The sequence below is a fragment of the Phyllostomus hastatus genome, unplaced genomic scaffold (genome assembly GCF_019186645.2).
Source record: "Phyllostomus hastatus isolate PE091 unplaced genomic scaffold, TTU_PhHast_1.1 phas_contig_477, whole genome shotgun sequence".
In the NCBI taxonomy this organism is placed as follows: domain Eukaryota; kingdom Metazoa; phylum Chordata; class Mammalia; order Chiroptera; family Phyllostomidae; genus Phyllostomus; species Phyllostomus hastatus.
Window position 1 is genome coordinate 154,011 of NW_025333889.1, and position 12,040 is coordinate 166,050.

At 58.6% G+C, this 12,040-nt stretch overlaps 1 protein-coding gene across 1 annotated transcript; it reads left to right on the forward strand.

The window, feature by feature from the left end:
• The first annotated feature begins 554 nt into the window (after positions 1 to 554).
• DTYMK (deoxythymidylate kinase) lies at positions 555 to 11,283 on the forward strand. Its single transcript, XM_045845821.1, has 5 exons — positions 555 to 719; positions 1,629 to 1,737; positions 5,809 to 5,899; positions 9,557 to 9,754; positions 10,851 to 11,283. Exons 1-5 carry the CDS (start codon positions 590 to 592, stop codon positions 10,959 to 10,961), a joined length of 639 nt encoding a protein of 212 aa, XP_045701777.1. The 5' UTR covers positions 555 to 589; the 3' UTR covers positions 10,962 to 11,283.
• The last annotated feature ends 757 nt before the right edge of the window (positions 11,284 to 12,040 follow it).

Here is a 12,040-nt window from a genome sequence, read left to right on the forward strand (position 1 = left end):
ATTGGGACACAAATGAGACAATCCCTTCTCTCCTCTCTCTCTCTCTCTGAGGATTTGCACTGTCGTCTCGGCAAGTGGGAGTCACGGAGCTTTGAAGGCCCGAGTATTGGGACCGAAAGTGACCAGGAGCGTTTCTTTAGGGCTGCCCAGTGGCCGGGTGCAGACAGCCCTGCCCGCGCTGCAGGACGCCGCCGGCCCGGCGCGCGCTACAACTACGCGGCCTGCTCGGGAGCTCCGGCGGCGGCCCGCGCCGCCCTCCCACCGCAACTCCACGTAGGCTCGCCGCTGAGCCCCGCCCCCCCCCCTCCGCCGACAGCGCGCCGCCGCCCTCACTCAGAGCGCAACCTAGGTGTCCAGCTCAGGCGTCCGAGGGCCAGGCTTCCGGCCTAGAAGGAGGAGACGCCGCCCGAACCGACGGTCAGTCCTGGGCGGCCGATCAACGCCTGGAAACGGCAGCCAATCCCAGCGCGCGTCCCCTTCCCATTTCAGCCCCTCCCCCTGCCCGTCGCTGACGCCAGCCAATAGGAGCTCTTGGCGGCCTTCCAAAGCGCAGCGACCCCAGGTCAAGGCGGGCTGCGGAAGGCGCGGGATGGCGGGCCGGCGCGGCGCTCTGATCGTGCTGGAAGGCATGGACCGCGCCGGGAAGAGCACGCAGAGCAGCAAGCTGGTGGAGGCGCTGTGCGCAGATGGCTACCGCGCCGAGCTGCTGCGCTTCCCGGGTGGGTGGGGCGCGCGGACGGTCCTGGCAGGCGGAAACGCTCGGGGAGCTGGAGGTTCGCGGGCAGCGGGAGAGCCCGGGTCCAGGGACCGAGAGTGTCCACCGAGCCCGTCCCGTCCCGTTTCCCGCATCCGCAGCGTCTGCGGCTGAGGGCGGGTAGGGAGGTCGCTTCTTTTGAAGCTGTCCTTCCCACTTTGGTCGGCCCGGGTGAAGCAGACTTAGCTGAGCGCCGCGGGCGCCGTCTCTGCTCAGTCGGCTTTCTAGTTGGCGGTTCCTACGGTCGTTGTGCCCTGTCCCTCAGCTGCGCAGCGTCTGTGCCGCGGTGCACTGATCTGTAGCCGGGGGACAGGAAAAGGCACGGGTGGGGGGAGGGGGAGGAAGGGCGGGACACCCGAGCAACTGTCCTCGCAGTCCAGACTGCTTGTCATGCACAGAAGTTCGCCCGCGCTGCTTTGTAACCCATGTCCCAGCGTCTTGTCTTGTTTTGCTGTTTGTCCTCTGAGGGGTTTTGTGGCGTATTTTTAATTTTCAAAGTAAAATATCTTGAAATCGCTTAAAAGTATCGTTATTCAGATCATCAAGAGACAGCATAAGGTCCCAAAACCAGGATAAAGAAGTGGGGGAAGTGCTGTTTTGAATGTCGTTCTGATCTTGAGGGTAGTCGTTCTGCACGTGTTAGACCGACACGCCCGCCTTGAGCGAGCCCCGCCCCCCAGCGTTTCCCGCCAGAGTGTCTGCCTCGTGCTGCGCCTTCCCGGGGAAACTCCGGTGGTCTCAGGTCCCAGCCTGCGGAGAGAGACAGCAAAACAACACTAGAGCTTAGGCTTGAGTCCTGGACCAGAAGTTCGGCCCAGACTATTCTAATTTAAGTGGAAAGACTCACGTTTCTGGTTTTTCTCTTTCTTTTTAGAAAGATCAACTGAAATTGGCAAACTTCTAAATTCTTACTTGACAAAGAAGAGCGAAGTGGAGGATCATGCCGTGCACCTGCTTTTCTCTGCGAACCGCTGGGAACTAGTGTAAAAGCAATGCCCCTCCTTCTCAACCCTCATTCGACGGGGGGTGGGGGGGTGGGGGGGTGCTCAGCGCTAGCCTCTGAGTGGTGTTGACAGTGAGGCGGAGGCTGTGCGGGTAGTTCCAAGGTTCTTTTACTCGCCAGCCCCGGGACCAGGGTCTAATGGCTGTGTGTTCCCAGAGAGCATGGTTAATACCTTTTCCTCCTCCTGCCTGCCCCTCCTTGTAGGTAGTTCATTCTCTTCCGATAGCTTTAGGGACACAGAAAAGCTAGTCAGAAAGTGCTCACCTGCTCCGCACCCCTGCCCCTTCCTCCTGCTCCCCTGGCCTTCTTGTCTGGCTCTTCCCGTGGCTGAAGTTCACGGTTCAGGTTAGTGTTGCGTCCTCTCCCGTCCCGTTCACATCGCCTTCGCGGCGTCCTCCTCTCAACGTCGAACTGCTTGCCGACCGACGGGGGGTGTGTTTTCAGAGGCTCCTGTTTCCCTTTAGTTGCATGCAGACAGCCCATGTCAGTGGAGTTGCTTCGTTTTGAGCAAACGGGGCCCCACCATACAAGCCGTTTCACAGCTGCTTTCCAACTGCCCAGCAGGCCCGTGGCATCCGACGGAGGCCGCCCTGCCTGGCTCTGCCCCAGCGCTGCGGCCTGCTTGCCGCGAGGGTGTCCGCAGCGGGTGCTGGTGGACAGTCGGGGCTCGCATCCTCCTTCCAGGCCCTGCCCTTCTCTCTGCTTCACTCGCTGCCTTGCTTGGAAAGGCCTTTCCCAATCTAAGACTCTTGAGACCAGTTTTATGTTATCATTTTACCTACGTAGTTAATGGATATAGTTGTTCTGATTTGGTTTTTGTGGCTCTGTAAAAATTAAGCAATATAAGCCCAATTCGAAAATGGGAAAGAATGCTAACTACTTCCTAAATAGGGTTCTTGTCTGGGCTCTGGAGGACTGCGCACCTTGGTTGTCATTCTCTTCTGCCACAATGCCCACAGCGCCCCCCGCAGCCCATGCGGGCCATGACCGTCACAGTGCTTCTGAGACCTGAAAGTCCTTGGCTGACAGGTCAGATGCCAGAGTTCCCTGTGGGCACCCTGGTCCACCATCTGTGTGTCCTTGGTCTTGTCCCGCCCTCGGCCACACTAGTGCCCTCATAGGCCTGGTGTCGGGGGGGTCACGTGTCGTTGGCCAGGCAGGCAGTGCTCAGTGAGCCCCTGCTGTTTGGAATTCGCCCTGGTACGTAGAGCACTTTGTGGGGAACTGGTTATTCTTCTCTCCAGCGATTCAATCTTCCTCCTTAGCTGTGCTGCATCTGACCTGGGTAGGTGGTGGTCCCAGCAGGCATCTCCCGCACGGTGAGGGCGATGTCCTCCAGACCCCTCCCCGCCTCCTTTTACCAAAGCCTGCCGGCCAGCTGCCACCACACACAACCCTGCGCAGGAACTCACTCGCAGAAACTGGGGGTTGCTCTTCCTTCCTGCCACAATTTAGCAGTTTTCTCTCCACCTGGTTTTAAACTTTATTTTGAAATGATTTCAATCAACTGTAAAAGTTGTAGGAATAGTCCCAAGAATTCCCATTTGCCCTTCACCGACCTTCCCCTGTAATTAACATTCGCCACACTGATCATTCGTTCACGCTCTAAAAGACTCCCAGGCTGTTCATTCTAAAGTGCAGCAGCTGCTTGCTGCTGCCTCACGAGCAGACTTAGGTGTGCGGTTTTGGCAGGAACACCACAGAAGCAAAGTGCCTGGGTCCTGAGGGCAGTGGCCAGGCCCTCCCACTGAGCGACTGTCTCCGGTTAACAGACGGGGAAGTGCCACAGGACCATGGGAACACCCCTCCCTCCGCACTCGCGGGCCCTCTGCTGTCACAGTCGCCGACGGCCCTGGGCAGCCGTGTGGTTTCAGACGGGGACTTTCGGACCCCGTTCCTCACACCCATGGGAGTTGGCTCTGCGTGTGGAGGAGCTCTCCCGGCTCCGCACCCATCCTGCGTCGGTGTGGACGCACAATTCTCTTCCCCTCGGGGGGTCACGAGCCACTCCTGTTGTGTGCCGTTCGGGCTGCCCTAAGCGCGGCTGGCGGGAGGCTCTCCAGGCTGGCTCCTGTGCCCACGTGCTGCCTTCCTGGGCCTCGAGTGTGGAGAACGTAATTTTGCTATAACAAGGGGTTTAGGCTTTTTTTTTTTTAAGATTTTATTTATTTTAGAGAGGGAAGGGAGGGAGAAAGAGAGAGAGAGAAAAACATCAATGTGCAGTTGCTGGGGGCCGTGGCCTGCAACCCAGGCATGTGCCCTGACTGGGAATCGAACCTGTGACACTTTGCTTCGCAGCCCGCGCTCAATCCACTGAGCTACGCCAGCCGGGGCTTGGGTTTAGGCCTCTTACAGTGGAGAATGGTGTTTAGAAGCCAACCTCGGGGCCCCAGTGTACCCACTGCTCGTGGGGGATTATTTCCTCTGTGTCCGTGTCGCTACCTTATCTGTGCTTTCACTTTTCAGTTCCCCACGCTCAACCGTGGTCTGAAAATATTAAATGAAAAATTCCAGAAATAAGCAATTCAGAACTTTAAAATTGCACCATTCTGAGTATCAGGATGAAACCTTGAACTGCCCGCCGTCCCTCCTGGGACGTGACTCGGCCTTTGCCCAGCGTCTCTGCAGTGTGGACACTGTTTGTCCGCTGGTCACCCTGTAGCCGCCTCAGCTGTCAGACCAGCCGTTGTGGCGTGGCGGTGCCTGTGTCCACGTCACCCTTGTTCTATTTCACAATGGCCCCAAAACTCACCAGGGGGTACTCTGATTCGCTGGAGAGACCGTAAAGGGCTTCCTCTAACTGAAAGGTGAAAGTTCACTTGAGGAAAGAATGTTGTACGTACACTGAGGTCAGTATACGGCAGGAGTGAGTCCATCTTTGAAATTGCCTGAGTTATGAACTAAACTTAAAAGTAAGTATGTATAGGGAGAAAAGCAGCATATGCGGGGTGTGGTACCGTCTGGTTTCCGGCATCCCCTGCATGTAAGGGGCAGCTCAGGAGTTCGCCCCGACGCCTGCCGACCCGGCCTACCACCCCAGGCTCCTGGCCCCCCGAGTCCCGCCTGCAGCCCCCTCGGAGCCTGCCTAGTGGCCAGGGCAGGTACGCAGCTCTGTCCTTAGCAGGGGGACACAGACAGTGCCGTGTCCGTGTGGGGTGTCAACTGCACGATTTTAGGGTTTCTTCCATCCTCGCTGATTTAATTTTGGTGTTTGAATACATAAAACAGATGGATCTAAATGTCAAAACCACACAAAGTAGGCCACTGCCCGGCCCGTCCGCTCTTCTAACACCCGCACTACCCCATGGGGAAGAGTGTCCCTGCCCAATTTTTTTCACTTTTTACCAAAAAGCAGGTACGTAAGTGTCATCCTGGTTCACCTTTCTTGTAGAAAAGGTAGCTGGCCGTGAGCACTCATTTGTGCTTTGTTTTCTTAGCGACCCGCTAGGGGCTGGTTCTTACCTCCTTATGGGCGTCTTCCTCGTTCTTTACAAAGTTGCGCCATCTCCGTCGTGCACATGCCGTGCGTCCTGCTCGTGGACTAGGTAGCGTTTCGGTGGTTTGAGATCGCGGGAGCAGCTGCGAGAGGACTGCATCGGGCTGTTGCCGGTGTGGCCCCCCGACCCCGATTCTCCTGTGAGCTTCACCGGGTTGCTGACGTCACCCGTCCTCCTGTTCCCCAAAGTGCAGGCAGCGCTCCTCGGTGATGTCAGCCCTCTGTCTCTGCATGTCCTTCTAGGCCGCTGTCGCCTGGGTGGGAAGTCCATGGCCTCCCACCCGTGGGGAAGGCACACGCCCCCACATCGCCTCCTGGCTACAGCCAGCCCTCCCCGCCCCTCTGTTCTCTGATGCCTGAGATTCGTCAGGGGTCTTGTCTTTCTTGTCGGGCTTTGCTGGCATCTTCTAAGAAAAGATCTAGGGCTTTTTAAATAGGAGTAATGTCACAAGTCTCTGTCCCATGGTCCCCGTGGTGACTGAACCATGCCCTCAGGGGGACAGTGCAGGGCTGTGGAGCCAGGGCTGTGACTCAGGAGCATTTTCTGTTTTTTAGGCCATTGATGAAGGAGAAGCTGAGTCAGGGCGTCACCCTCATCGTGGACAGATACGCGTTTTCTGGTGTCGCCTTCACCAGTGCCAAAGAGGTGAGTGCTGCCCGGCCTGGTGGCAGCCGCCAGGTGCGACTGTCCGCAGCGCAGGTCCGGCTGCGAGCGTGGGTGTCACGCCGTGACGCCTGCGGTCCCCGTGTTCGTCCGTGGGCGTCTGGCCGTCATCGAGGGAGCGGCGAGCACCTGTGCAGCTGCAGCTGCTGTCCCGTCACGCGTCCAGACCGCAGGCTTCTCCTTGACCGTCTGGCAGAGTGGCAGCAGTGGCACTGCCCCCTTCCCTTCTGCTTTTCGTTTAGAAAGTTTCAAATATGCACCAGCAGAGAAGACGATTAACCACCCACACTGTGACCCACCACACTCTGTCATTTGCTTTATAAGTGCTCCAGTGCACATCCCCAAAATAACTTTTTTAGTATACTCTATTGATTGTGCTATTGCAGCTGTCCCGTTGTTTTCTCCCTTTTATTCCCCTCCACCCTGTATCCCCCCTCCCACCAGCATTACCCCTCATTTAGGTCATGTCCACAAGTTCTTTGTCTTCTCCATTTCCCACACTATTCTTCACCTCCCCCTATTTTGTACGTACCATTTGTGCTTCTCATTCCCTGCACCTTTTCCCCCATTCTCCTCCCTCCCCCTCCCCGCTGATAACCCTCCATGTGATCTCTATTTCTGTGCATCTCTTCCTGTTCTAGTTGTTTGCTTAGTTCAGTTTTGTTTTTGCTTTTGTTTTTACGTTCGGTGGTTGATAGTTGTGAGTTTGTTGTCATTTTACTGTTCATAGTTTTTGATCTTCTTTCTCTTAGATAAGTCCCTTTAACATTTCATATAATAAGGGCTTGGTGATAGTGAACTCCTTTAACTTGACCTTATCTGGGAAGCACTTTATCTTCCCTTCCATTCTAAATGAGAGCTTTGCTGGATAGAGTCATCTTGGATGTAGGTCCTTGCCTTTCATGACTTGGAATACTTCTTTCCAGCCCCTTCTTGCCTGCAAGGTCTCTATTGAGAAATCAGCTGACAGTCTGATGGGAACTCCTTTGTAGGTGACTGTCTCCTTATCTCTTGCTGCTTCTAGGATTCTCTCTTTATATTTAATCTTGGGTAACTTAATGATGGTGTGCCTTGGTGTGTTCTTCTTTGGGTCCAACTTCTTTGGGACCCTCTGAGCTTCCTGGATTTCCTGGAAATCTATTTCCTTCGCCAGATTGGGTAGGTCCCATAGTCCCCGTGGTGACTATGGCACCCCTATGATTCAGATGTGGGAACGTTTAAAGTTGTCCTGGAGGTTCCTAAGCTTCTCATTTTTTTAAATTCTTGTTTTTTCATTCTGTTCTGGTTGAATGTTTATTTCTTCCTTCTGGTCCACACCGTTGATTCGAGTCCCCATTTCCTACCCTTCACTGTTGGCTCCCTGTACATTTTCCTTTATTTCACTTTTCATAGGCTTCATTTCTTCGACTGTTTTGTAACCACACTCGTCCATTTCTGTGAGCACTCTAGTTCCCTGTATTTTGAACTCTGCATCTGTTAGGTTGGCTATCTCCTCATTGCTTAGTTCTTTTTCTGGAGTTTTGATGTTTTGCAATTTGGGCCATATTTCTTTGTCTTGGCATACTTGTTACATTGTAAGGGGTGGAACCCTAGGTATTCATCAGGGTGGGGCAACCCAGGTCACTGCATTGTGGCACCGCCTGTCGAGGAGGGGTCAGAGCAGGAACAGTGCTGCTTGCTTGGCCCTCAGCAGCTTTCAGTCACTTCTGCCGCCACCCACCAGTGAACTGCACCCTTCCACCTGCTGCCCTGGCGCTGATTCCCGGGTGGATGGGCTCGTATATGTTCTAGGATCCCGGGGGCTGCTCCAGCGGACTCTCCTGAGAGACTAGGAGTTTCTCCCGCCTCCACGGCCCCCACAGGTTTTTACAAGCAGAGGTTTTGAGGCTTCGTTGCCCTGCGCTGGAGCCCTGGGTTGCGCGGTCTGTCTCGCTCCCCAGTTGTTCCTCCGTTTATCTGCAGGCGAACGTGGGACCGCCCGCCCCGCCAGCTGCTTTGGCCGCGCACCCTCTCCGCCCGGCTGCCCATGTCCGCCCTCCCACCGGTCTGGACGAGTGTTCCTTACGTCCCTCATTGTCGGACCTCACACGGCTCAGTGTCCTGGCAGTTCTGGTTGTTTTTGTTCTTAAATTGTCTGTGGTCCTTTTGGTTGTGTGAGGAGGCAACGCCATCTGCCTGTGCCTCCATCTTGACTGGAAGCCTCCCCAAAGTAACTTTTAAAAACATCAGCGCACCCCCGGAAAGCTCTCCAGCAGCCGTTCCGGGACGTGCCCCCGGTGCCGCCGCAGAGGCTGTGGGGTCGAGCCGCGGTCCCGCTGCCGCCCGTCCTCGGGTCCCTCCCACCTCGTCCCACGGTCAGGCTCCCGCGTCAGCTTCCTGGCCTGGAAACGTGCTCGATTTCGTCGTCACGGGGCTTCTTCAGGAGCGCGGGGTCACCTCCTGGTGACGGCCCGTGACGGTCAGGTAGCCGCAGGCTGCAGGGGCGGCCTGTTCGTGCCGCCGGCTCTCCGTGGCCGGCTGGGGCCCTCCTTTAGCGGACAGTGTCCTGGGAAGCAGGGGCTGCTCTCGCCCTCTCTGCATCTTCCAACATTGCACTTACTTGTTTTTGGAGACCGGGGGAGGGAGGGAGGAGGAGGGAGGGAGAAACGTCGGTTGGTTGCCAACCTGCAGCCCAGGGAGGTGCCCTGACCAGGAGTCAGAGCAGCGGCCTGTCGCTCTGCGGGACGATGCAGCGCCCACTGGGGCTCACGGGCAGGGCTCCAGCTCCGTGTGTGGCGGGAAGACACAGCAAGGGACTGACATGTGATCGGGGGCTGGCCGCTCACATCCTGCTGTTGGGCTGCCGAGCGCAGGCCGTGGGACAGCCGGGGGGCGGGGGGTCAGGGCTCAGCTCGGTGCAGCCCCGGGCTCACAGCTGGGTTCCAGCCCGCGTCTCCGGGCTCGTGGCTGAGTTCTGGCCTCCGCCAGCGGTGGGACACTTCAGGGTTGGAGTGGTGGGTCTCTGGGACCACTGGTCATCCTGCCCGTCTGGGAAGGGGGCGGCACCCTGGCGGTTGTGTGGGTGGAGGGATGCGACCGAGGGCCCCGTGCCCATTCCTGCCCCACTGCTCCCCACCTCGGGGCTGCTGGGTCTGGTCTGCCTCGGGGGTCAGGGCCACGTGGCCTCGCTGCCTGCCTGGCCAGAGGGTGCGGGCTGCCTCAGTGTGGCCGCCTCAGCGCTGGCTGCGAGTGAGGAAGCCACCGCCGCAGTGCTCTCTGTCCGCGTGGGAGTGTGCTCGCAAAGCCAAGCCAGAGGGAGCAGCAGCAGAACAGTCACCGTCTGAGAAATCAAAAGCCACCACTGGGTGAGAAGCCTCACTTCTTGGTGTCTCAAAAAATGATGGCTTCTTTTTTCCCCTTTTTTATGAGTTTTAAAAATATTTAAAGGGGAACAGAGAGAGCGAAACATCTGTGTGTGAGAGAGACGATGATAGGTTGTCTTTTGCACATGCCCCCCACTGGGGACCTGGCTTGCAACCCAGGCATGTGCCCAGACTTGGATTTGAACCAGCGACCTTTTGGTTTTCAGGCCAGCGCTTTGAAGCCACGTGTTAGACCCCACCTGGCTTCTTTCTGGGACTGTCGGTCTCTCTGTTGCAGCACTTCTGCCTGAACTGGTGCAAGCAGCCAGACATGGGCCTCCCCAAGCCAGACCTGGTCATGTTCCTGCACCTGCAGTTGGAGGAGGCCGTGACGCGCGGTGAGTTCGGCCTCGAGCGCTACGAGAACAGGGACTTCCAGAAGCGGGTGCTGGAGCGCTTCCACCAGCTCATAGGGGACAGGACCCTGAACTGGAAGGTGAGCGGAGCCCACGAAGCCAGGGCTGCAGTGGGAGCGCGGGGCGGCCTTAGTAATGGGGCGAGTCCTAATCCTCGGTGGCTTTTCCCGGAGTGGGAACAAGGTGCCTTGTAGGTGGGTCCGGCAGCAGCTCGACAGAGACCAGCCGCACAGCAGCAGGCCCCCCGCTGGGCCCTTTCCGGAGCCAGTTCCCCAGGGGGCCCCACCCTCCACTGGGCCTCCGCCTCCGTGCGACCTTGTCACCCGGGACGGGAGGTCTCCGAGTCACTGAAGCGTCGTCCTGTAGCCTGTGGTCTGTTGAGCACGTCCCCGCTCCAGACCCTCCTCCTGCGCAGTTCGAACCCAGGGCATGGACACACCACCTGGCGGGGGGGCCACCCGTTTCCCTTTTGTGCGTGCTGAGCCATCGGTCCTGGCGGGGGTGAGCCGGCTCCGGAGTCGGGCAGCCCCACCGGGCTGCAGTGGTTCCCCTTCAGAGCACGCCCCACCCCTGCGAGGAGCCAGGCCGGAAAGGAGACGAGTAGGGAGTGAATCCGGAAACAAAGCGTTTCCTCCCGACCCGGGTGGTGCTCGTCTGTCCTTCCGGGTCTTCGTCGCCTTTCATCTCCTTGGCCGCAAGCAGTGCCTGGTCTCGCAGGGCAGGTCTGGAGGGAGCCCTTCACACGCCCACCGCCAGGCCGCGAGCAGGGCTGGGCTCTGAGCGGGTCTGCGTCCCCGGGAGCCTTCCCAGAGCTCTTCGTGGCCAAGACCTAGGTCGATGGCGAGAGGGGGCTGCAGTCCCCGTATCGCCCTCCCGGTGGAGACGAGTTTCTCGTGGGCTGGCTCCCTTCCTAGCGACCAAGGCCCCGTGCTTTCTGCGTCAGGGCGCAGCGCGTGACGCGTGAACTCTGTGGCGGAGGAGGTGCGGGAGTGGGGCCTGGCAGGCACCGCCCACTCTGCCTCATCCAGGCCTAAGCTCCCTGCTTGGGTTGGGAAAGGCCCCGGGGGGCTGCCCGGTGCCTCTCCAGGGCCCGATCAGTCGGGGATCCCCGAGTGCACCGAGGACGGTGAAAAGTGCTGATCCTTCTCTTTTCCCCGGTCACCTCCGTGGGAGCAGATGGTCAACGCTTCCAGGAGCATCGAAGACGTCCACAAGGAGATCCGCACGCTGTCCGAGGAGGCCATCCGGGCCACGGCCCAGAAGCCGCTGGAGGAGCTGTGGATGTAGGCCTGGAGGGACTGCCCCCCGGGTCCTGTGGGACGGGGGCCGTGTCGAAGTCTAAATGCGTGGGCCGGGTGTCCGAGCTGCACTACGGGGGGGCAGGGCTACAAGCCACGGCGAGCACAGGTCAGCCTCGAGAGCGGTGGGCACAGGGGCCCCGTGGTCAGCCCCGCCGCCCTCCTCTGCCCTCTCACCCCAGGGTGCTAGTGAACGAGTGCGGTTCTCGCCGCAGCTCCGCGAGAACCGCATCCGGACGGATCTCGGAAGAGGCCGTCAGTTTGAGAGGGGAGTTTCTTGCGGACACAAATAAAAACCAATAGCAAGTGCGTGTGGAAGGCCTCACTGGATTTCCTCTCTGCAGCACCCGGTCTGGGTTCCCGCGGGGTCTGAGCCTCGTCCGGGCTCCTGGCGCCCTGTGTGCTGGCCCAGCCCGGCCAGCTGGGTCCCTAGGGTGTAAGCCCTGTTTCATCTGAACGTGGCTGTTAGCTTTGCTGACCTTTTTGTTGTGTCTGAATGCAGGAGTGTGCCCTCACTCCATCCCATCCTCGCCGGCTCTGAGATGGGCTGGTGCCTGTCTGTTCCTGGGAGAACCACCGGAGCCGCACTGGGAGCCTCAGTGCCCTCCCCCCACAGCCCGGACACCGACTTCCGGGCAGAAAACGCCGTGTGACACTTGCTTAAAGCCCGAGTTGTAAGTGGGCACACACACCTGCGTGTGGCCAGAAGGGTCCTGCACAGCGGCAGCAGCCAGGCCCAGCTCCCCAGACCAGGCTCGGTCCATGCTTGTCCAGGCTCCCCAGAAAGGCTGGCTGCCATGTCCCCGCCACTCAGCAGGTGGGTGTGGGCAGGATGGGCCCCGGCTGCCTGGCCCTCTCTCCTGGTCCCTGCTGTCTGCTGACGGGTGGGGGCAGGCTCGAGGAGCAGCAGTCAGGAGCTGCGCACGGGCTTGACCTTTCTTTTCGGGGTCCCAGGGTTACCCACAGGGATGGCCTGGCGACACTCCGGTCACTCGATGCCTGACTTTACATAATTCCGTCTGTAATGAAAAGGAAACTGGGATGACTTCTTAAGAAGACCTGACACCA